The following is a 24,504-nucleotide window of genomic DNA, read 5'->3' as shown; positions in this document are numbered from 1 at the left end:
CAGCGATCAGGGATCCTGGCGGTCAGGGGGGGGGGGGGGGGGGGGGGAGAGCGACCCACACTCGCCACAGGTTCTATTCCCACTCTATGGGTGTTGTGGACACTCGAGTGGGAATAGTCCCTGTTAGTCGGCATGTCGACTGTCGGGATGTTCAGGGGGCGGGATGGAGGTGTCGGTATTGTGACTGGTGGTCTCCTGACTGTTGGCCACATAACTACATCCCATTGCATGGGGTGGGCTGCAATACGTAGTGATTACAATCTTGTTAAAAATATAAAACAATATGGTTTTGCTTTGTTTTATTTTTTTAAAGTGCAGTAAACCCCTTGTGGGCTTGGTGGCGAGCGCAGGTTCTATTCCCACTCCATGGGTGCCATGGAGACCCACGAGTGGGAATAGTCACTGTTGGTCGGCATGCCGATCATCGGGATAGTGAGGGGGCAGGATGTAGGGGGAGGTGTTGTCCAGTCACATAACTGCAACCCACTGCAGGATATCACTGGGAATATATGATCGATGGACATGAGACATAGGATATGGAGAACCTTGAAAACTTACATTTTAGAGAAATATGTATATTACATAAAGTTAGTATGCAGCATTTTATACAGTCGTAATGTCCCACATACTGCAAGTTCCAAAACTGCATATAAATAAACCTTGTGTCCAAAATACAGCCTAAGCCCAATAGTCCAGCATATTAGAACACCGCATCTAAAGCGTGCTCTGTTGTGTTAAGAACTGGTGACTCTGGAGGCCACTGGAACTCATTGTTTATATTCATGTGAACCAGCTTATGATACATTATTCTACTGGAAGAAGCTATTAGAAGAAAGTAGACTGTGAGCATTAAGGTAAGCACAGGGTTAACTACAATATACAGGTAGGCTGTGGCATTTAAACGATGCTCAATTTAAGTTTGCACCAGAAATCAAGATTCATTAGAAGAGGAACCATTTTCTTTTAGTTATCAACTCACTAATGTTAGTGAGCCTATGCACACTATGGGCCCAATTCAGATTGAGAAGCATTGAAGATGCGTTCGCATTCTCTCTGTGGACGGCGTAGTGCATGTGACACAGGACCCACACTGCGCTTGCGCAGGCCGTGGAGATGCGATCGCATCTCAGTTATGCGAACGCCTCTGATTGACAGGCAGAGGCGTTTGTGGGGCAATACGGGGTGGCGACATGGTGTTGCGGGGGCGTCGACTCAGTATTGGGTGGGCGAGTTGTCAGAAACAGGCGCGGGTTTGGGATGGCCACGCGACGTCACACACGGCCGCTATGACCCGAAAAATGGCTGCCCTGCACCTGCCTTCACAGCCTGGATGCAGAGGCAGGGGGGCTTCCACAAATCAGAGATGCGATCGCAGGGTATTTGCATGTTGGGCGGCCCTCAGCATGTGATCACAGCCAGTTGCAGTTTTGCTATTTTAGGAAAATCAAATAGGGACTCTTGTGAGACAAGGCCGCCAATTCGGACACCCGCCTTGCAGATGCCAAGGCCAATAACATGACCACCTTCCAAGTGAGAAATTTAAATTTCACCGTTTGAAGAGGTTCAAACCAGTGAGATTTTAGGAAACTTAACACCACGTTAAGGTCCCAAGGTGCCACAGGGGGCACAAAAGGAGGCTGGATGTGCAGCACTCCCTTCACAAAAGTCTGGACTTCTGGGAGAGAAGCCAATTCCTTCTGAAAGAATATAGATAGGCTCCATTAAGGTACAGATTTCGGCCCTAACTTCAGGCCCATATACACTCCTGTCTGTAGAAAGTGGAGAAAACGGCCCAGATGGAAATCTTCCGTAGGAGCATTCTTGGCTTCACACCAAGATACATACTTCCTCCAGATACGGTGATAATGTTTCGCCGTCACCTCCTTCCTAGCCTTTATCAGAGTAGGGATGACTTCTTCCGGAATACCCTTCCCAGCTAGGATTCGGTGTTCAACCGCCATGCCGTCAAACGTAGCCGCGGTAAGTCTTGGAATAGGCAGGGCCCCTGCTGCAACAGGTCCTCCCGAAGAGGAAGAGGCCACGGATCTTCTGTGATCATTTGCTGAAGATCTGAATACCAGGCCCTTCAAGGCCAATCTGGAACAACGAGTATTGTCTGTACTCTTTTTCGTCTTATGATTCTCAATATTTTTGAGATGAGAGGCAGAGGAGGGAACACATAGACCGACTGAAAACACCCATGGTGTCACTAGGGCGTCTACCGCTACTGCCTGAGGGTCCCTTGACCTGGCACAATATCTCTGAAGCTTTTTGTTGAGGCGTGACGCCATCATGTCTATTTGAGGAAGTCCCCAATGACTTGTTATCTCTGCAAAGACTTCTTGATGAAGTCCCCACTCTCCTGGATGGAGATCGTGTCTGCTGAGGAAGTCTGCTTCCCAGTTGTCCACTCCCGGTATGAAGACCGCTGACAGAACGCTTACGTGATTTTCCGCCCAGCGAAGAATCCTGGTGGCTTCCGCCATCGCCACTCTGCTCCTTGTCCCGCCTTGGCGGTTTACATGAGCCACGGCTCTGACGTTGTCTGATTGAATCAGCACTGGTAGGTCGCGAAGAAGATTCTCCGCTTGTCGTAGGCCATTGTATATGGCCCTCAATTCCAGCACGTTGATGTGTAGACTAGCCTCCTGGCTTGACCATAGTCCCTTAAAATTTCTTCCTTGTGTGACTGCTCCCTATCCTCGGAGGCTCGCGTCCGTGGTTAACAGAACCCAGTCCTGAATGCCGAACCTGCGACCCTCTAGAAGGTGAGCACTCTGCAGCCACCACAGGAGATACCCTGGCTCTGGGGGACAGGCTTATCTTCTGATGTATTTGTAGATGGGACCCCGACCACTTGACCAGAAAGTCCCACTGAAATGTCCTCGCATGGAACCTGCCGAAGGGGATGGCCTCGTAGGCTGCCACCATTTCCCCCAGAACTCGAGTGCATTGATGAACAGACACTCTTTTTGGTTTTAGCAGGTCTCTGACCATGTTCTGGAGGTCCTGGGATTTTTCCATTGGGAGAAAAATCCTCTTCTGTTCCATGTCCAGAATCATTCCTAGGAATGATAGTCGAGTCGTTGGAACCAATTGTGACTTTGGCAGATTGAGAATCCAACCGTGCTGTTGTAGCACTCTCAGGGAGAGCGACACGCTCTTCAGCAATTGATCTCTTGATCTTGCTTTTATCAGGAGATCGTCCAAGTACGGGATAATTGTGACTCCCTGCCTGCGCAGGAGCACCATCATCTCCACCATCACCTTGGTGAAAATCCTCGGTGCCGTGGAAAGCCCAAACGGCAACATCTGAAACTGGTAATGACAGTCCTGTACAGCGAATCTCAGGTACTCATGATGAGGAGGATATATGGGGACATGAACGTAGGCATCCTTCACGTCCAGTGATACCATAAACTCTCCCCCTTCCAGGCTGGAGATCACTGCTCGGAGCGATTCCATCTTGAATTTAAACTTTTTCAAGTACAGGTTTAGGGATTTTAGATTTAAAATGGGTCTGACCGAACCATCCGGCTTCGGGACCATGAACAGGGTTGAATAGTACCCTTTCCCCTGTTGGACCAGGGGAACCTTGACAATCACTTGCGGTTGACACAGCTTTTGAATTGCAGCCAATACTACTTCCCTCTCCGGGGGAGAAGCTGGCAAGGCAGACTTGAAAAATCGGCGAGGGGGCACCTCTTTGAATTCCAGTTTGTAGCCTTGGGATACAATTTCCATCGCCCAAGGATCCACGTCCGAAAGAACCCAGACCTGGCTGAAGAGTCGAAGACGTGCCCCCACCGGTGCGGACTCCCTCAGTTGAGCCCCAGCGTCATGTGGTGGATTTAACAGAAGCCGGGGAGGACTTCTGCTCCTGGGAACTAGCTGAAGCAGATGTTCTCTTTCCTCTACCCTTACCTCTGGTGAGGAAAGAGGAGCCCCGACCTCTTCTGGGCTTATGCGACCGAAAAGGACTGCATCTGATACTGTGGACTTTTATTTTGCTGTGGGGGAACAAAAGGTAAAAAAGTAGATTTACCCTCGGTAGCTGTGGAAACCAGGTCCGCGAGACCATCCCCAAACAAAACTTCACCCTTGTAAGGTAAAATCTCCATATGCTTCTTGAGTCTGCATCACCCGTCCATTGGCGGGTCCACAGAGCTCGTCTTGCAGAAATAGCCATGGCGTTGGCTCTGGAACCAAGCAGCCCAACGTCTCTTTGAACGTCTCATATATAAGACTGCGTCTTTTATGTGACCTAAGGTCAGTAAAATGGTATCCCTGTCTAGGGTATCAATGTCAGCTGATAAGGTATCTGTCCACGCTGCAACTGCGCTACAAACCCATGCCGATGCTATCGCCGGCCTGAGCAAAGCACCCGTATGCGTATAAATAGATTTTAAGGTAGTTTCCTGTCTGCGATCAGCAGGATCCTTGAGGGCTGCCGTGTCTGGAGACGGTAGCTCCACCTTCTTGGACAGACGCGTTAAAGCCTTGTCCACCCTGGGCGAGGATTCCCACCGTACCCTGTCCTGTACAGGGAAAGGATACGCCATAAGAATCCTCTTGGGAATCTGCAGTTTTTTGTCTGGAGTCTCCCAAGCTTTTTCAAATAACGCGTTCAGCTCATGAGATGGCGGAAAGGTTACCTCAGGTTTCTTTTCCTTATTCATGCGCACCCTCGTGTCAGGGACAGAGGGGTCATCAGTGATATGCAAAACATCTTTTATTGCAATAATCATATAATGAATACTTTTGGCCACCTTTGGGTGTAGCTTTGCATCATCGTACTCGACACTGGAGTCAGAATCCGTGTCGGTATCAGTGTCTGCTATTTGGGATAGGGTACGTTTTGGAGACCCTGAAGGGCCCTGTGACCCAGTCCAATTCGTGGATTGACTCCCTGCTTTTTCCCTGGACTCTGCTTTGTCCATTCTCTTATGCAATAAGGTCACATTTGCATTTAACATATTCCACATGTCCAACCAATCATGAGTCGACGTTGCCGACGGAGACACACCAATCATCTGCTCCACCTCCTCCTTGGATGAGCCTTCCGCTTCAGACATGCCGACACACGCGTACCGACACCCCCACACACACACAGGGATATATCTATAATGGGACAGTTCCCCAACAAGGCCCTTTGGAGAGACAGAGAGAGAGAGTATGCCAGCACTCACCCAGCGCCAACTGACACTGGAAACAAATTCCCCAGATACAGCGCTTTTATATATAATAATCGTGTAATACACTCACTGCGCCTTACAAGTGACCCCCCCCCCCCCCATCTTTTCAGCCCTCTGTCACCGTGTTCAGCAGGGGAAAGTCCGGGGAGCCAGCTTCTCTGCAGTGCTCTGTGGAGAAAATGGCGCCGGTCAGTGCTGAGGGATCAAGCTCCGCCCCCTCCAGCGGCGGGCTTCAATCCCACTCAATTGTTTAAAAAAATGGCGGGGGATTTATATATTAACTGCCTCTGCAGCCTATATCCATATAATGCCAGTCCAGAGGTTTATATTGCTGCCCAGGGCGCCCCCCCCTGCGCCCTGCACCCATCAGTGCCTGCTAGTGTGTGTAGTGTGTGGGAGCAATGGCGCGCAGTGTTACCGCTGCACGCTTACCTCAGTGAAGATCTGAAGTCTTCTGCCGCCTTGAAGTCTGCTTTTCTTCTTATACTCACCTGGCTTCTATCTTCCGGCTCTGTGAGGAGGACGGCAGCGCGGCTCTGGGACGAACAGCCGGGGGAGACCTGCGTTCCGACTCCCTCTGGAGCTAATTGTGTCCAGTAGCCTAAGAAGCAGAGCCTATCACTTAAGTAGGTCTGCTTCTCTCTCCTCAGTCCCACGATGCAGGGAGCATGTTGCCAGCAGTGCTCCCTGAAAATAAAAAAACTTAACAAAATTCTTTTATCAGAGAAACTCAGGAGAGCTGCCCTGTAGTGCACCCAATCTCCTCTGGGCAAAGTATCTAACTGAGGTCTGGAGGAGGGGCATAGAGGGAGGAGCCAGTGCACACCCATACTAAAAGTTCTTTATAGTGCCCATGTCTCCTGCGGAGCCCGTCTATAGCCCATGGTCCTTACGGAGTCCCCAGCATCCTCTAGGACGTAAGAGAAATACTAGTGTTCAGCTGCAAATGTATTTTGTTAGCTAACAGCTGAATGACAATATAAAAACAGAAGAACAGTTGTCAGTGCTTGTCTTACCAAATCTTATCTGAACATATCTAGTAGAAAATAAATATTTATTCACATGCAAGCTTGATGGTAAAATGGCAAGTGTTTTCATTTTTGTGAGGCCCTAGTATATATATTATGCTATTTATACTTCAGGCATCAATTAAATCCAGTAAATCTCAAGCTAATCAATAGACTTAAAGTGTAATTCAGGGGTGTTAAAAAAAAACAACCCAACAACTGTTTTGTCACACTTAAGCCTCCTTAGTAGTGAGGTGATAAATGAAATTATTTTAACTGCATTTCAGCGAGTAGCACAGGTAACCATACTCCCTCCTTGTCAATACGGCCTTCCAAAGCCGGCAGTTATGTAATCCCCAATTTCATCTTAATGTGTTTTGTACAACTTTAACTTGCTGTTTGGGTTTTTGAACATATTGCTTTGATGGAATTGAGAATAAAGAAGCACTGATAACTTTGCTAACCAATGTGACCTGTCAAAATGTAAAGTATTATTATTTTGAAGGGCTAACAAGCAAATTTGCGATCTCTGAAATATATATTTGCCACTTCTAATTTAATATACTCTAGATAATTATAAGATACAGTAAAAAGCCAGTTTTGTTATTCCCCCTATTTTAAAATGACCTTCCTTTGCACTACTACTAACACTTGTTTCCCCTGTATTACTATTCTGTTTCAGCTAATGAGAACACTGTACACATTTTTTGTTGTTGTACTATTTTATTAGTCTTAAATTAGGCAACAATAGTATTATACTGGTGTGCAAGTTTCTAGTAATGAAAGTGATTATGGAGAATATAGCAGTGTCAGTTCAGTTGCAAATATGGATGTAAACCAGCCAGGAACACGTGTTGCAGCAGGCAGTGTGCATATGGGGATGTAATCTGCCGATGAATGAACCTTCAAGTAAATTACTGATAGATATTTATTAACAATATACAAATGAACAAATATGAAACAAACTGCAGCAACTACTCTGAAATTAGCCCTTGCCAATCATCTGCAAGCTCAATAACTAATGCAAATGTTTGATAGGTTGCACATTTATACATTGTTATTAAAAATCCGGTCACATTATGGCACCACATAAAAAGACAAAAGATCATTAACACACTCATTCATACCATATGATGTCATAGAAACCTTTTAGTGAACAACCTTGTGTTATTTTCTTCATTTGACTGAAATATGGTGTATTATGTTAATCCTGTAAAGACAACAGAAATATATTAAAACATATACATGTTTAACATGTTGAGAGACTATTGTACATTTATTCTAGGTCTTCAGAACAATAAAATAATCTTGCCCTCCCTCTATACTTATGTTTCTTCACCCTCCATCCCTTGGCAAGTGCCAATCATTATTAAGAGGGGGAGGTGACCCTTTAATAAAGTCCTGTAATCCCTCTTCGGCTGCTGAATCTTCCTTCAGTCCTGTGGACATCTGTGAAGATTTCACCAAGATTCCCTCTCCTTCGTGATCTTCCTCTGACTGAAGCTGGCCCCCCTTCCCAGCCACCACCGCTTAAGTCTCCAAAGCCTGGAGGATCTTATTTTGGGGCTGATCTGTTTGTTTGCTTGTAGTTAAGTGCAGATGGAAGAGACGCTGCCAGGTAACCTAACCCACTGAAGCAGGAGCTCAATACAAAGGTAGTTTCAGCTAAATGAGTTATAAATGTGTGCCAGTCCATTCAACTTGTTAAAACTAAACCGCAATGGAAGAAATACTAATTTCCATGTTGTGAGAAGGAACTGTGTGTTTAGGGTTGGTGACCTTTCTAAATCTATCGTGTGTAATAGGATTGCAGTTTTCATTTTGACATTTTGGAAATATCACAATTAACCCAGAAACCCCAGTGTTATAGTGACAGCCATGGTACCAAATTTTAAGAAGCATTCCCCTTTTTGTAAAGAACACAATAGTTTGTAAATTACAATTATGCAGACTACTTCTAATCAAAGTGGACCAAATGCAAAATCCGAAAGGATAAATGGCTGTGGTGGAGGTGTGATATATTTAAGAATAGAAATTTGGCTATATCATTTTGAGATAATCATGCAAAAACAGGTTGAAGCATTTGTACAATTTATCTTTGTCTCATGTTTAGTTTTCCATGTAGTAAATCTTGAGTGGAATACAACTGAAACATAATTCCCTCTGAGAATGGTTCTTAACGTAGCATCTGCCATGGGAATTCAGGACGTGTGTGTGTGTTCTGTACAGTAATGAAGGAAATGAAGGGCAATATTTTCATGAGAATATTTTTTATGGGAGAATTTCTATCAGTAATTGGTAGGAACCAAGTATCTGGCTATGCCAGTGACGGTCTCAAATTATTTTGTGCAGAATAATTTTATAGCATGAAAAGTATTTTCTGGAAAATTTGTAAATGCGTTCTTCATTAGAATTGTGGAGGAACTAAGATAGCCAAAATAAGAAATATGTACGGTGTCATTTGGATTTATATTTTGCATTACCTATTAGTAATAGCTTTGAGCGGTGTCTAATAAAAAATTTCCATGTATGCATTCACATTGGGGGTAATTCAGACCTGATCGTAGCAGCAAATTTGTTAGCAGTTAGGCAAAACCATGTGCACTTGAAAACACCCCACCCAAATCTAACTCTCTCTGCACATGTTATATATTCCCCCCCTGCAGTGCACATGGTTTTGCCCAACTGCTAACAAATTTGCTACTACGATCAGGTCTGAATTACCCCCATTGTTATTTGTTCTGCTATAAGATGTAACAATGAGACAAATTATCAACTTAAAGTGGTCTTTTACCCAAGAAGGCAGTTTATGGTCACAGTTGGGGAAAGTTCCTGTATGTTTTTTTTTTGCCATGCCAGTACTACTACTGCTGTAAAAACAAGATACTATTCCATTTTGGGCCTATGTGACTGCTAAGCAGCTCCTTCTACTACTTATACCACTTCTCAGACACATTTACAGTTCAATCACACCACAAACCTTAGGTTTCAAAAAAGTGCAGAATGTCTGACGGATATCTTATGCAAAGGTATACAGGTGACAATTAACATTGAAAACTACATAGTATGGGCTGAAACAATGATCTAATCTGTAGAACCTTTTCTATTTTCTAATTCCGTTGTAGTAATATATATTCATAGATCTATTATGTATCTATAACAAAAGGTTCTCACAACTACAAGACAAAAATGTGAATTTGAAATCATTATCGACATGGCAAACTAAAGCTATAGAAAATTTATGATAAAGGACTGTTAAACACTAAAATATATTACATGGAAGATAGGAGAGACGTTACAGTCTGCAAAATTAGTCTGATTTTACATAATTAAGAAGAGATAACTGCATTGACCTTTTACCCGTATATATGATTGGCCTATATTAGCAAGTATATTTGTCTTTCCATGTACAAAACATGGGTGGACAGCTTCTACTTAGGAGTTAAAATTCAATCCGGTTTATATCATATTAGCAGAAAACAGGATTTTGCATTGCATCATCCCTCTTATCTCTGCTGAGGTGTCTTCTTCTGGAAACCAACTATGTTGTAGTTTATAAAGTTGTGACAAGACAGAAACCCTGCTAATCTTTCACCAGTAGAGCAGATCTTGGGATAAGAAGCTTAGCTGGAGAACCATGAGCAAATAGCAGCAAGAGTTGTGCCCCAGTATCCCCATCCTACCTCAAATTAGGGACACACAGGAGCAGATTGGATCCTGAGTGTGTGGGCTATTTCGTGTCATTTATTACAAGTGTCTAGTCTTATTTAATAGAAAACACATTATTAATGATCAGCAGAGGGTAATTTGTTGCCGCACCAGTGGCAACATATTGGGGGGGGCACAACAATTTTTGTCAATTGGCACCATGATGTTATCATTGCATGAACATCCTGAAAATCATCCCTGTCATATTCGTTTTGGTATACAGATTATGTAAAATGTAATTTCAGTCAGGTTGTTCCATAATATATAAATAATCTGTTCTGAGTTATTGCTATCACTGTAAATACTGCACATCTGCAGGCTGTAAGACAATTGTATAATATAAAAGGTGTGTACATTTTTATGCAATGATTAATATAGTACATCACAATAAGGGTTTTTGAACTCTTGAAGAACATCTGACCAGTTCATTGGTAACTTACATGCACCTTTGTCATCACAGCACCCAGGATGTTTCTAGACAAATGTGAAGGTGATCTGTGTGACCTAAGGGGAGGCAATACACCAACATCATGTCCTCCAGAAGGGGAAGAAGATGAACTTCCCAAAAAGAAGCATCGCAGAAACCGGACAACCTTCACCACTTATCAACTTCATGAATTAGAACGTGCATTTGAGCATTCTCACTACCCAGATGTATACAGCAGAGAGGAGCTTGCCATGAAGGTTAGCCTACCAGAAGTTAGAGTACAGGTGAGACTAGTCAATTCATTTTGTACATGCACATTTCAAAACCGTGTGTGCCAACATATAGGGTGGAATTAAAATCTTCTGGCCCCCCCTTCCCGCCCGCCGGCAGTATTCAAATGTTGCTGCCGATGGGCGCGATATCAGCCTTTCAGCTCGCCACCCCCTGGGGTGGTGAGCTAAAATGCACGAAAAGTGACTAGTTTGGACGCCCAAAACCGACTAAGCCCATGACTTAGTCGGGTTTAGCTACTTTACGCGGCTAAACCCATCTCTTATGGGCGCGATAACAGGGGGCCATTGAATATGGCCCCACAATCTCCCATCACTTTAGACGGGAGATCGAGGGCAATAAAAGATTTGAATCCCGCCCATAGAATTCCAATAGGATTTAATGGGCAGTATTCAATTCTTTTCACCCCCTTCCACACCTGTACTGTTTTTGATGACGGGTGTGGTATAATAATTTCAGCTCGCTACCCCCGGGCTAGCGAGGGCACCCAACCATTTGCGCAGCTAAACCTGATTACTATGGGCACAAAATGAGCGATAACAAGGATCACTTTAGAAAGGAGATCGGGCGTGATGTATCATTTGAATACCACCCAACATATCCTATGTAAAATGTTTTAATTTAACAAATGGTGCAATTGTTTTGTATTTTAAGATAACATTAATTTTGGCTTTCTTCATAAACATTTATGCAAATAAATGGAACTACTGTTAAAACTTACGTAATTAAAATATCCATTCATGTTTTGCGTCTAAGGGGCAGATACTGTATGTGTATTTTTAGAAGATATCTGAATTAGTAATATATGGGAGACTTATTTGTTAGGAGACTCCAGTAGTATCTTTTTGCTACTGCATATAGATTTAATATAAACTAGATCTAATGATTACTGGCAAATGAGTTATTAGATTTTGCCTGGATGTATTACTGTAGTTTGACAATGGTCTACATTATCTTTCCCAAGATGGTCTAATAACATCACAGGCTTTAACATGACTAAAGGTGCAGTTTGGTTCACAATAGAGGCAAATATTTAACTGTTTAGTAATTGGTATTTGGCCAGGTACCAAACTAAGCCTCCACAATGTTATGGACTGTGGGATTGACCAATTCCCCCACTGCCATGTTTAATGTGCACTAATAAATGGTCATTAGGAAATATGGGAGGCCATGAATGGCTTTTTAAAAATAGCCTTGCAGTACAAAGGGGTAAGCCCTCATTTCGGGATCAGATGTTGTCTTAATTTTTATAAGACAATTAAGTGATTGTAATTGTACTACTGCCACATAGTATCATAGTATTGCGGGGGTGGAGGAAGGGGCTTAAATCTGACAAAGATGCTTTTTGTGTTCTCAGATGGCCAATCTTGTTTTCTCCACCCCCCAAATAAATATATAGGGCAAGTTAATCAGTTTCTCAGTAAACTGGCACTGTGTGTGCACTCACATGCGTATTAGGTAGAATTGTTTGCATTTGTTCACTTCAAATATTTGAATTAAAAATTTAATTCTACACTCAATAAGCATCATATTCGTAACAAAAACATCACCAAAAAATGTAAGAAATCAGGTAAAACCGAGCTGGTATTAAAATGGTTATTCAAAATTAATGCAGCATAAGGAAAAAAGGTTTTCTTTTGACAGTAGTTGTATGTTGCATCATCTAGTATAACATTCAGTCATGAATTTATCACCCATCTGTTACTGAAACTGCATCTATAGCCATTAAAAGTTCCAAGCATTAGAACACAGAGGCACTGCTTGTCGAGCATACTTATTAAATGCAGCTGTAAAGTTTCCTTCAGTTTACAGAAGTTTTTTTTGCCACTTCTAACTTTTAAATGTTTTAAAGAAACAAACGTAACAACTTATCCCCCCCATGCAAAATCGGTTTTCCACAAAAACCTGATTTTACACCTACACCCACATATTGTTACATATATCCACTACCCCTCCCTTCTCATTACTCTATATACTCTGCTACCCTCCTACTAATCCATAAACTGAACTATCCAATTAGTGGGCACCTCGAGCCGTTAATGGAATCACCATTATCTGGGATCTGGTCTTGGGAACACTAATTGCACTTATCCTAATGCTAGAGATTTCTCACTCTCCCTCCATAACACCTGCCCTTGTACACATTTATAGAGTGCACCTCCCACTACCTTTGAAATACCCATATTTCTTTATTGATGCAGGTTTGGTTCCAGAACAGAAGGGCAAAATGGAGACGACAGGAGAAATTGGAGTCTTCTTCGGCCAAAATTCATGATTCCCCACTCTTCTCATTTTCACGGACACCAATAACAACCAGTGTCGGGCCATTAAGCTCCTCTTTGCCGCTGGATCCATGGCTTACTTCCCCCATCTCTGCAGCCACCACCATGCACAGCATGCCAGGATTTATGACTCCTTCACAAAATCTACAATCACCTTACGCTGGTCATACCTTCCTCAACAGTGCACCACCAATGACATCTATACAACCTCTTAGCAGTGGCCCTTACCAGTGCATGGGAGGCTTTGTGGACAAGTTTCCTCTAGAGGAGTTAGACCAAAGAAGCTCCAGCATTGCTGCTCTTCGCATGAAGGCCAAAGAGCACATTCAGACCATAGATAAGACTTGGCAGCCAATCTGACCTATAACTGCATATTTGTATTGAATTCTGAATTGAATATCTTATCTTAACCTAAGAGCAAGTGCACATGAATAACTCTGAAATCAAGCAACTGCTTGATGGGGACTGGTTTCCAAATATAAAATGAAAGCGTTCTTTAGTGTGAGGTATCAATGCTGATGGCTCAAATTTACAGAAGGGGTTGTGGTGCTTCTACATTCCAAACCAGCTTTAAAGAGACCACAAGACCAAACACATAAAACAATTAACTTATATATTCATAAAACATTAAATCTGTTTGCTTTGTTCTTTTAAATACAACCAGAAAATATTCAATTAAACAATACAATTCCCAATGTAGGTTTTCCTGATAGAACAGCTTTCACACCAAGCTCAAATGAAAACAAAGCTGGAAACGTATTTTGTCAAGGAGGTTTCTTCAGGATATGGAGTGAAATAGTTATAAAATCATATCAATCTGCACGTGCATTTTAAAAATTCTGAAATACATTTTAGCATAAACATCCATAGTGGCCTTAACGTAACTGTTTTAATACTTACTTCTGTTCTTACACAATCTTTCTGACATTACAATAAGCTCATGCAAACTGCAGCTGTAATTAAAAAGAACACCCAAGCTGTGCAATCACTCAACACGCATGAGTACACTACAGATTGCATTTTCTCTGCCTGTCATTAAAGATTTGGTCCTAAACAGTTTGTAACAGAGGGGGGTTCCTGTATGGCAACACATCTTCGCTACATTTCATAATGTTCAGAGTGGTTACCAGTAAAACGCACTTGCCAACATGTGACTGGGTGGGACAATGTTCCCATGTGCATACATGTACTTAGGTATTGAGCCAGAAGTGTAAATCAGAGCAAAAGAGTTAAAAAACCCAAACAAGAAAAGATCAGTGACCCAATCCAATTGAGGGTTAACATAGTGGAATTAATTAGGCTTGAACAGGGTGGCCATGGGGGGCGGGGTGGGGGGTGGGGGCTTGTTGATGGCGTCAGTTACACAAGTGTGGGGGACATTCCATGCCTGTGACACATTTTAAACGAGTTTATACCTCCCAACTTTGTCCCAAATCTTCCTTTATAAAAGGAAATTATGTACACATTCTGGCTTCCTGATTGGTGTGCTTATTGTTTCCACAAATAAATTAGACATGCACTGTAGAAAGAAATAGAAATAATTTATTTGTAGTTAAAGGTTTGCTCATATGAATGCTACTGAGCAACATGACACTGTGTGAAGAACAATGAATGCAGTCTCATCTGCTGATTAACGTTTCTTGGCCTTGGCTAAGCGATTATTTCTCCACATGTGCAATTTTCGAAGTAGACTCCAGTACTGAGGAGTGTCTGGACTTCTTTCTTCTAAAGTTTTAGGAGGTCCCAGGTCTAGCTGGAAGAGCCTAAGGTAAACAGAACAGAAAATGTCACATGAAGTAGTCTATAAAAGGGAATATTTATTTTCTGTTGTAAATTAAAAGACAAAATAACCCAATAATATAAGTCATATTCATTAATTTCATATACATGCATACAAAGAAAACAGGCTGGGTGTACATATAAAAACTGCCCAGAATAAAGAAGAAAGTCATAGAACCATGAGCTGAATCATGCATATTAACGTTTCTGCACGAGCCCTTTGTAAACTACAGAACATTAATCACTTGTATATAGAACACTTCTGCATTGGAAAATAGTACCAGACTATACTTAACAAATGTTTGCAGGAAAGTAACACATTCAGCTTAGAATAACGAGTGCAATAATAAAATGTAGAGATATTGCCCTGCTGCACTACGTCACATGCTCTCCTAGTTTCCCATTAATTCAAGGCAAATCTTATACAACACAAATCTTTGTGCCAAATACAACTACCAGCAAACTGTGGATTTCAAACATTTCTAATATGTTTCTTCAAAAGTACAAAGGCTAGAAACCATTAAGCGGGTTATAGAGGAAATGTATCTATAACTGGAAGCTACATGTATAACACCATTTTCCACTACAATTTCTTCTTGTAGTGTTTCTGTTACTTGAATGTCTCTTTAATCTGTTAAAAAAAAGAAAATAATAATCTGGTATGGCTTATTAAAATGTAATTTCCATAACAGAACTGTGGCCACCCCCTCCTTGAGCCACGTATTGTATACCTTATTTTACAGTGATATAATAGTGACAGATGTTTCTCTACTCTACTTTTAATTCACGTTAAAAAGTGATATTACTCTGTAAACCATTACACTTTGTTGCCGAACAATTACAGATGTATAATAAACAAGCTTATTTTATGTTCATCTTGTTTTTTTTAAATTACAGAATCTAAGCAATATTAAGATGTCCTTGAGGCAGATAGAGCATGTTTTTAGGAACCTATACGAATATAACAAATTCAGGATTTTGCCAAAATTACTTTCATTTACTTGGCGGACCAACTCATTTGCCTCCAAATTGAAGGTTCTCTAGAGTTTAGAAAACTCACAATGTCTCCAGTATGTGTGGGTAATGAGTCCACTTTAAAAGCCATTTACTAATGGACTTAAAAAAAAATAAAAAAAATGGATAATTCGAGTCAATAAGTTATTTTAAATCCAGTCTCAAAGATTTAAAGGGGTGAATTCAATTCCAGGTGAAGGTTGTGAATTATGGAACAACAAGTATGATCCTTTAGAGAGAGCAAAAGACCAAAAAAAAGCAACTATAAGCCTTTTCCTGGGCACACTTGAAAAAATTGAAAAGATGAAATTATTAAGACATAACTTTTATTAATGTATACTTTAAGAAAAGACGAGAGCTGGCATCAATTGAAGAGCATAGGTGTTCATAAGTACAAATGTACCTATTATAGGCAGGATAATAATTTAAGTGAGCGAAAATAAACGACACCTCATTCATAAAGATGAATCATACATATCCTCTATGATAAAAATTTTGTATGAGTGAGGTCACTACCTCGGGTCCGATATAGTCTGATAAATGCTGTAACCTGAAACCAGGTTGATGCACTGGGTCCCAAATTGTTTTAGCTGCTGGAGAGTAAAATACCTACGGTACCTAGTATTCCCTGGTGGTTCCCCATCCAGGTACTATCCAGGCCCTGCAGTGCTTGGCTTCCAAGATCAGACGAGTTTGGGCATACTCAGTGCGGTCTGACCGTAGGTAAGTCCGTCTTCTAGGCGCACCGTTGACCGATTGTATTAGGACCCAGGATGTCAATCACAGAATAAATACCAGGTTATATTCGAATCAGAGAATATTGATACAATAAATTGCTAAATTGTTGCTGAAAGATCTAAATCAGTGGTGATTTGAGGCAATAATAATGACTGTGAGGTCTTGGGGTTGGAATTCCCAAGATTAGAATCTACTACCGTTGTGCTCTCAAATAGTCTAAGCAACAGGAGGGCTTTGTAGCGCCCACAATAATCAGGACAATGAAAAGTGCATCTAAAGTACAAAAAATATCCCTAATTCTCCGATATTGATTTTAGCATTAAGGTTACAGTTGCAACCGTCCCTTGTGAGAGGGTTACTCTGTCTCCCCCCCTTACCCAGTAATCATACACCAAAAGGAAATGTTATGCATAAAAAATATACAAGTGTAAATACATCACATAACTTCAGTTAATCAGCTTTCCCCTATTAGCTGGGGAAGTATATGGTGGACCTTATGGGAAAACACGGGGGAGCTGTGGTTTGGGCAAGGAGAACCCGTTTTTCTTACCCAGCCTGTTCAGGAGACCCTCAGACCGTGGGACAGAGCAGGAGTCGAGTGAGGCGCCGGCGGCCGCGGTCTGAGGCGACCATGTGATCAAGCTCTCGGAGCGAAACGCGCGTCACTTCCGGTTCCGGCGCCCGAACTTCCGGTCGCACGGACCGCGGCCGCCTCACTTCTCGACTCCTGCTCTAAGGGGGGAGAAAGAGGAACCCTCTCACAAGGGACGGTTGCAACTGTAACCTTAATGCTAAAATCAATATCAGAGAATTAGGGATATTTTTTGTACTTTAGATGCACTTTTCATTGTCCTGATTATTGTGGGCGCTACAAAGCCCTCCTGTTGCTTAGACTATTTGAGAGCACAACGGTAGTAGATTCTAATCTTGGGAATTCCAACCCCAAGACCTCACAGTCATTATTATTGCCTCAAATCACCACTGATTAGATCTTTCAGCAACAATTTAGCAATTTATTGTATCAATATTCTCTGATTCGAATATAACCTGGTATTTATTCTGTGATTGACATCCTGGGTCCTAATACAATCGGTCAACGGTGCGCCTAGGAGACGGACTTACCTACGGTCAGACCGCACTGAGTATGCCCAAACTCGTCTGATCTTGGAAGCCAAGCACTGCAGGGCCTGGATAGTACCTGGATGGGGAACCACCAGGGAATACTAGGTACCGTAGGTATTTTACTCTCCAGCAGCTAAAACAATTTGGGACCCAGTGCATCAACCTGGTTTCAGGTTACAGCATTTATCAGACTATATCGGACCTGAGGTAGTGACCTCACTCATACAAAATTTTTATCATAGAGGATATGTATGATTCATCTTTATGAATGAGGTGTCGTTTATTTTCGCTCACTTAAAGTATTATACTGCCTATAATAGGTACATTAGTACTTATGAACACCTATGCTCTTCAATTATTGATGCCAGCTCTCGTCTTTTCTTAAAGTATACATTAATAAAAGTTATGTCTTAATAATTTCATCTTTTACATTTTTTCAAGTGTGCCCAGGAAAAGGCTTATAGTTGCTTTTTTTTGGTCCTTTGCTCTCTCTAAAGGACCATACTTGTTGTTTCATAGTTGTCATAACTATCTTCCGGGAGCACCACCAACCATTTGCTGAACGTATCATTCTAGTAGGCTTTCATGTTGGTTTAATATTTCTAACTTATTGTAAAACAATTGCTATATCCTGTGCAGATTTATTTCTTTTTGTGAAGGTTGTGAATTTCCTTTGCTTTTAAATGCTGGAAACGGCACCGCATCTTACACCCTTCATCCACCCAGCTACCCTACGGGGCTGCAAATACTTTTGCGTGAGACCGCGCTGCAGTTGGCTGGACGGATATAATCGTCTGGAATTAAATTCCCCCCTTCAAGCTAATTTAGGAAAAGAAAGCAAAATAAACTGTGGCCAGCATTCTTGCAGTACTTTCCATTCTAGCCCTTCTGCATTACACAATTTCCATTGTCAGCCAGGTCATATGCATATTGTAATAAACCCATATTTTACATGACAGGTCCCAGACTGTCAAAGAGCTTTCAAGTTACTGCCGGTCCTGGTCACAACATCAATAATATACTGCTTGTTGTGGAATGCCCAATGACAATTTCATTATTGAACGGTTGATCATATTACAGCATGAGAGCTACAACCTATGACTCTTATTAGCAGTGAACATTTTAGACATGTTTAGAATAATCTCCCTGATGAGTTCCTTTAAAAATGTGCAAATACACCTAGAAGAATTTATGGTGTTTTGAAGGCAAATATTGTTCACACCAAATATTGATTTGATTTAAATATATATCTTCTGTTCATTCACTTAGCATTTTGTGAATTGATAGAAAATAAACTATTAACACTTCCATTTTTGAAAGCAATCTTACTTTGCAGCATTTTTTCCCCCATACCTGCTTAAAACAGTTGCACAGTACTATATATAATTATTTCTTAAATTGAAGTAATGTGCATCAGATTGTAGTTCTTCATCTTGCATACCGCTTAGGAGGATTCATTCAGTGCAACTGGAATGCAACAATCTGCGTCTCATCTGTAGCTCTTAGTGAGCACCTAATTAGTGAGGAGGGAATGATTCAAGTTATAATATACTACACTGCTATACCAAATTGTATGGGCTGCAATTTCATGTGATTCCCGGAGCTAAAAAAAAGCCGTATTATCATCTTTCCAGCAAACTGCAACAGGTTACTGCTTCATACCTGAAAGCAACTGCGCATCTGTATACATTGGCTGCATTCGGGTGTTCCTTACACATTGCGACCACATCCCGGAAGAATGTGGCCGCAGTGTGATTGACAGCGGTGGGCTTTCACAGGACGGGGGCGCGGCATTGGGGGACGTGACAGGCCAAACGGGGGCGTTCTGGGGGCGTCTTTGGGGCAGCTGCGTGACGTCACACAGCTGCTTCGATTTAAAAAAAATGGCGGCGGGCTGTCTGATAGCGCAGTCAGGGATCAACCTTTGTTCGATGCATCCGCAATTTAAATTACGGACACATCATGAGCTGTTGCTACACTTGCCCTGTGCTGGGCGGCCATCAGCATGTATGCAGCCATCTGCGTCTATCTCTGAACAAGGTCCTATGTTCCTGGTTGAGCCACTCCTTCATGTTCATATGTGTTTCAGCCTGTAGGACCTAACCCAATTTGACATGTTCTCTATAAAAGTCACTGTGAATACCATTTTTGTACTGTAGTCTAGAATGAATTTTACATTGTATTACCTTTTTCAATTAGAATATTACAGGGAAACAATAACAAAAATAGAGGAAAAATAATGTACCGTATATACTCGAGTATAAGTCGACCCGAATATAAGCCGAGGCACCTAATTTTACCCCAAAAACCTGGGAAAACTTATTGACTCGAGTATAAGCCTAGGGTGGGAAATGCAGCTCTAGCCGTACACAGCCCTCGGTGCCAGATATGCCCTCATACTGCCAGATGTGCCCCCATACTGCCAGATGTGCCCCCACAGTGCCAGATGTGCCCCCACAGTGCCAGATACTTACCCTCCGTCGCTCCTACGCTGTCTTCTGAAGGAGGGACACGAGAGCGCAGTGCGCGGCTCTCCTGTGTCCCTCCTGCGTCTCCGGCGGCAGCGGCGTGTGTTAAAGGAAGTGCCGGTTCGTGCACTTCCTTTAACACACACACACCGCCGGAGATGCAGGAGGGACACAGGAGAGCCGCGCGCTGCGCTCTCCGTGTCCCTCCTAACGCTGACTCGATTATAAGCCGAGGTGGCTTTTTCAGCACAAAAAAAGTGCTGAAAAAGTCGGCTTATAATCGAGTATATACGGTACTTCTTTAAATGCAGTTAATGTACTAACCCCATAAATATTTTTTAGTCTAAGACTTGTAATTAGGATTCCCATCTTTTATAATTTATTACAGATTACACTGAAATAATAAAACTAAAATTTAAAGGGTGTGTATGTTTTTGTTTATTGGTATAAGCAGAGCCGGCCCTAACCAATATGATGCCCTAGGCAAGATTTTGGCTGGTGCCCCCTAGCACCACAGCTGGTTCTGCCTCTGACCTTGCACCTTTTTCCCAGCACTATCACCCCTCACCCATTTTGGTGTTTGTACCCCCTACATTTTAAAAAGGAACAGTTCGCACATTTGGCGCACAGCCCAAAAAGGGGTGTGTTTTTGCTGGCAAGGGGCATGGCCATACAATAGTAACCCCAATTCCAATTACGCCACACAGTACTGCAACTTTATTCACATATTATCATGCGATAGTGTCCATAATTCATATTACATCCCACAGTAGTATCACTTTACCTTATAAACGTTACTCCTCACAGTAGAGCCCCTTATTCACATTACATCACACTGAATTGCTCCTTATTCACATTACACCACACCCTATTGCTCTTTATTCACATTAGATGACACAGTAGTGCCCTTTCTATACGCAATGCCACATAGTAGAGCACCTTAAACACATAATGCCACACATTAGTAATGCATTTATACACATAATTCCACACAGTAATGCCCCTTACACATATGAGACACATTATTAATGTCCTTATAAACATAACGCACCTTATACATTATGACAACCTTTATTAATGCCCTTTTACACATAATGTCCCTTACACATATGCTGCACATTATTAATGCCCTTAATGACACACACAGTGTCCCCTACACATTTGCTGCACATTACTAGTGCATTTTTACATGACACACATAATGCCCCTTACACATATTCCGAACACTACTGCACAACCAACCCACTCACATGCACACAGCACTCACACTGCCATTAACACTGACCTCTGCCTCTGCTTGGATACAGATGTGTCCTCATAAATCTTGCCTCAATGCTAACGTCGGACACCTTTTTTCTAATAAAAATTCATCTTATTTGCATTACTATGTGGCTAGGATGTACAATCAGCTTCTGCCGATTAAAATGATATGCAGCATGCCTATATACTGTATGAGACTGTGGCTGTATCTGCAAATGCTACACACAGAATATAGGCATGCTGCATATCATTTTAATCAGCAGAAGCTGCTGATGCCCCTAGGCATATCAAATGCCCTAGGCAATTGTCTAGTTTGCCTATGCCTATGGCCGGCTCTGGGAATAAGCATGTGTTTGTGTCAATGATATATAATATCATGTAAGTTTCATTGAGAACACATTTTTTATATTTTGGTCAACGCAAACAAAGTTGATATGTTTTACTGCTGTGGATTTTAAAATAAGGCTTTTATTTGGTAGCATACTAGAGCGCAAACCTTTATTCTATAAGGTTTATGATGGGGGAAAAAAATAGTCAAAATAAACTTTATGTGATTCATACTAACTGCCATTTTCCATACCCAGCCCGTGACATGGCAGTTAGGAGCTGATTGGCTGGTACGTTATCTCCGTCCACTTTATCTCCATCGAAGGTTTAGTAAATAGACCCCTTAGTGGGCTAAGAGACAAAAGCATAATGTTAAATGTGATTTCTCTTTTAAAATTGCATTGTCAACAAAAGTTAGGCTGACCGGAAGTTGGGGAAGGGATGGAGATCATGTTATACCTTTTTTATTTTTCTTACTCACACTTTTATCCACTATAAAAATAGTACCAAATACAGTTGTCTGAAAGATGGGAAAATTAATAGGGCCAATCCTGAATTCAGAAAAACATTAGTCATCTCCAAATTTGCAAAGTTTTTACTAGTAACACTTTGCCCCTGTACTGTCTATCTGAAAATGTTAATATCATATGGTTTACAAAATAATTCTCCTGCTATGGCTTTATAAAATGCTAAATCTAGAATGCCCTAAACTGCCCCAACTGCATTACACGCAGCGAGAGCCTGGTGTGCGCCCAATAGCTTCCACTGCAGTGACGGGACAGCCCAGCTGAAGAGGAGGACCACTGCCTGTGCCGGGAAAGTCTGTAAATAATTCACCATAGAGGGACAGGGCAGACTGAGGTGACATGGCATATGCAATTTAGAGGTAATAATCACTTTGGGATTCATAAAATAATGCAGCACAAAAGCCAATCAACATGTCTACAGTCTTATAAAAAGGAGCTTACAAGTTATAATTACATTCTTCCCAAACTGTATTAGAGGAATACAGGAGCTCTGCGACTTATTAGCCCAGACTGACTATTGTACACTCATGTGGCACTAACTGCAGATGGTGTAATGGTTATCATTGCTGCCTCACAGCACTGAGGTCATGGGTTCAATTCCCACCATGGTCTTAACTGTGTGCAGTTTGTATATTCTCCCCGTGCTTGCGTGGGTTTCCTCCCACAAGCTCTACTGAGGCAGGGACTGATGTGAATGGCCAATTATTCTCTGTAGAGCGCTGCAGAACTTGCCTGCTAATAAATATTGTATAGCTCTGTAGTCAGTACTGATGTACAGTAGGTTTTCCCTTACTTCTTACGCATTTTACAGTCTTACAAAAATGGACAGGAATTTTCTGTATTTGTCATTCATGCTATTACATGCTATTAGCAAGGAAGAAGCAAGTAACTACAGACCAGTAAGCCTTACATCAATAGTAGGGAAAGTAATGGAAAAACTATTAAGAGTTGTGGAATATCTTAAATCAAACAACTTACAGGATCCAAAACAGGATGGATTTACTGGTGGGAGATCATGCCAAACAAATCTTATTGACTTTTTTGACTCTGTGATGGAAATAATATATCAAGGGGGAGCTGTAGATGTAGCATATCTAGACTTTAGTAAGGCATTTGACACTGTCCCACATCGTAGACAGCTAAATAAACTTGAAAGCGTGGAGGTGGATTATAAAACAGTTAAATGGATAAGAACCTGGTTGCAGAATAGGAAACAGACAGTTGTAGTAAATGGAGTGCAGTCTATGGAGGGAAATGTTACCAGTGGAGTACCCCAGGGATCTGTACTTGGTCCAGTTCTTTTTAATATCTTTGTTGGCGACATTGCAGATTGTATTGAAGGGAAGGTATGCAGATATGAGATATGGAACAGGGTAGACACACCGGGAGGGGTAAAACAAATGATTGATGACCTAGGTAGGCTTGAGAAATGGTCAAGAACGTGGCAACTACAGTTTAAAGCTAAAAAATGCAAAGTCATGCACTTGGGTCTCAAAAACCCAAAGGCTAAATATAGTATCAAGGGTACTATAATGGAAACTACTGAGGAGGAATGGGATTTAGGAGTCACTATTTCAAGTGACTTAAAGGCAGGAAAACAATGCAACAAAGCAATGAGAAAGGCAAGTCAGATGCTTGGTTGCATAGGGAGAGGAATCAGTAGCAGGAAAAAGAAGAAGTGATAATGCCACTGTATAGGTCATTGCTGCAGCCCCATCTGGAATACTGTGTCCAGTTCTGGAGACCGTGGGCGTCATTCTGACCCGATCGCTCTCTGCAGTTTGTCGCAGCGCAGCGATCGGGTCGGAACTGCGCATGCGCCGGCGCTGCAGTGCGCTAGCGCATGGCAGCTTTCGTTACCTAGCGATTGGCTCTGAGACAGAGGCGGTCGCTAGGCGGGAGGGGGCTGAACGGCGGCGTTAAGCCACCGTCTAGGGGGAGCGGTCCGGCCAACGCAGGCGTGGCGGCTGCGTGACGTCTCCTGCAGCCGCTGCGGCCAGCGGGAACGACGAGCAACTCCCGGCCAGATGCAGGAGCTGCGCTGGCTGGGAGTTACTCCTCAAATACAAAGGCATCGCCTCTGTGCGATGCTTTTGTATTTGTGCGGGGGGGCCAGCACTGACATGCGGGGCGGACTAGCCCAGTGCTGGGCGTCCCCCCGCATGTCTGAGTTAACGATCATTGCTGTGCTAAATTGAGCACAGCTACAATCAACTCGGAATGACCCCCCATATCTCCAGAAAATGAGATTTTAAACCTACTGGTAAATCTTTTTCTCGTAGTCCGTAGAGGATGCTGGGGACTCCGTAAGGACCATGGGGATAGACGGGCTCAGCAGGAGACATGGGCACTTTAAGAA

General features: G+C 42.3%; 2 protein-coding genes and 2 pseudogenes across 2 annotated transcripts in view; 2 read left to right on the top strand and 2 right to left on the bottom strand.

Moving 5' to 3' along the window:
• The first annotated feature begins 10,373 nt into the window (after positions 1–10,373).
• RAX2 (retina and anterior neural fold homeobox 2) lies at positions 10,374–13,598 on the top strand. Its single transcript, XM_063914845.1, has 2 exons — positions 10,374–10,621; positions 12,830–13,598. The coding sequence occupies exons 1-2, from the start codon at positions 10,379–10,381 to the stop codon at positions 13,268–13,270; spliced, it is 684 nt and encodes a 227-aa protein (XP_063770915.1). The 5' UTR covers positions 10,374–10,378; the 3' UTR covers positions 13,271–13,598.
• An 832-nt stretch (positions 13,599–14,430) lies between these two features.
• MRPL54 (mitochondrial ribosomal protein L54) overlaps positions 14,431–24,504 on the bottom strand; it is a 51,116-nt gene continuing 41,042 nt past the window's right edge. Inside the window, exon 3 of the mRNA XM_063914844.1 lies at positions 14,431–14,673. Within this exon, the coding sequence (XP_063770914.1) occupies positions 14,541–14,673 (133 nt within the window). The 3' untranslated portion in view covers positions 14,431–14,540. The remainder of the gene's footprint in view (positions 14,674–24,504) is intronic.
• Positions 16,310–16,428, bottom strand: LOC134935860 (5S ribosomal RNA; annotated as a pseudogene).
• Positions 17,562–17,680, top strand: LOC134935856 (5S ribosomal RNA; annotated as a pseudogene).

The sequence above is a fragment of the Pseudophryne corroboree genome, chromosome 1 (genome assembly GCF_028390025.1).
Source record: "Pseudophryne corroboree isolate aPseCor3 chromosome 1, aPseCor3.hap2, whole genome shotgun sequence".
NCBI classification, from domain to species: domain Eukaryota; kingdom Metazoa; phylum Chordata; class Amphibia; order Anura; family Myobatrachidae; genus Pseudophryne; species Pseudophryne corroboree.
Note: the sequence above shows the minus strand (reverse complement) of the source record. Positions and strands in the feature narration are given on the sequence as shown.

What these genes read in the sequence shown, in the direction of transcription:
- RAX2 (XM_063914845.1), top strand. Translation starts at nt 10,379, where the DNA reads ATGTTTCTAGACAAATGTGAAGGTGATCTGTGTGACCTAAGGGGAGGC. An exon ending in TACCAGAAGTTAGAGTACAG is followed by an intron (nt 10,622 to 12,829) that starts GTGAGACTAGTC and finishes TTATTGATGCAG; the next exon opens with GTTTGGTTCCAGAACAGAAG.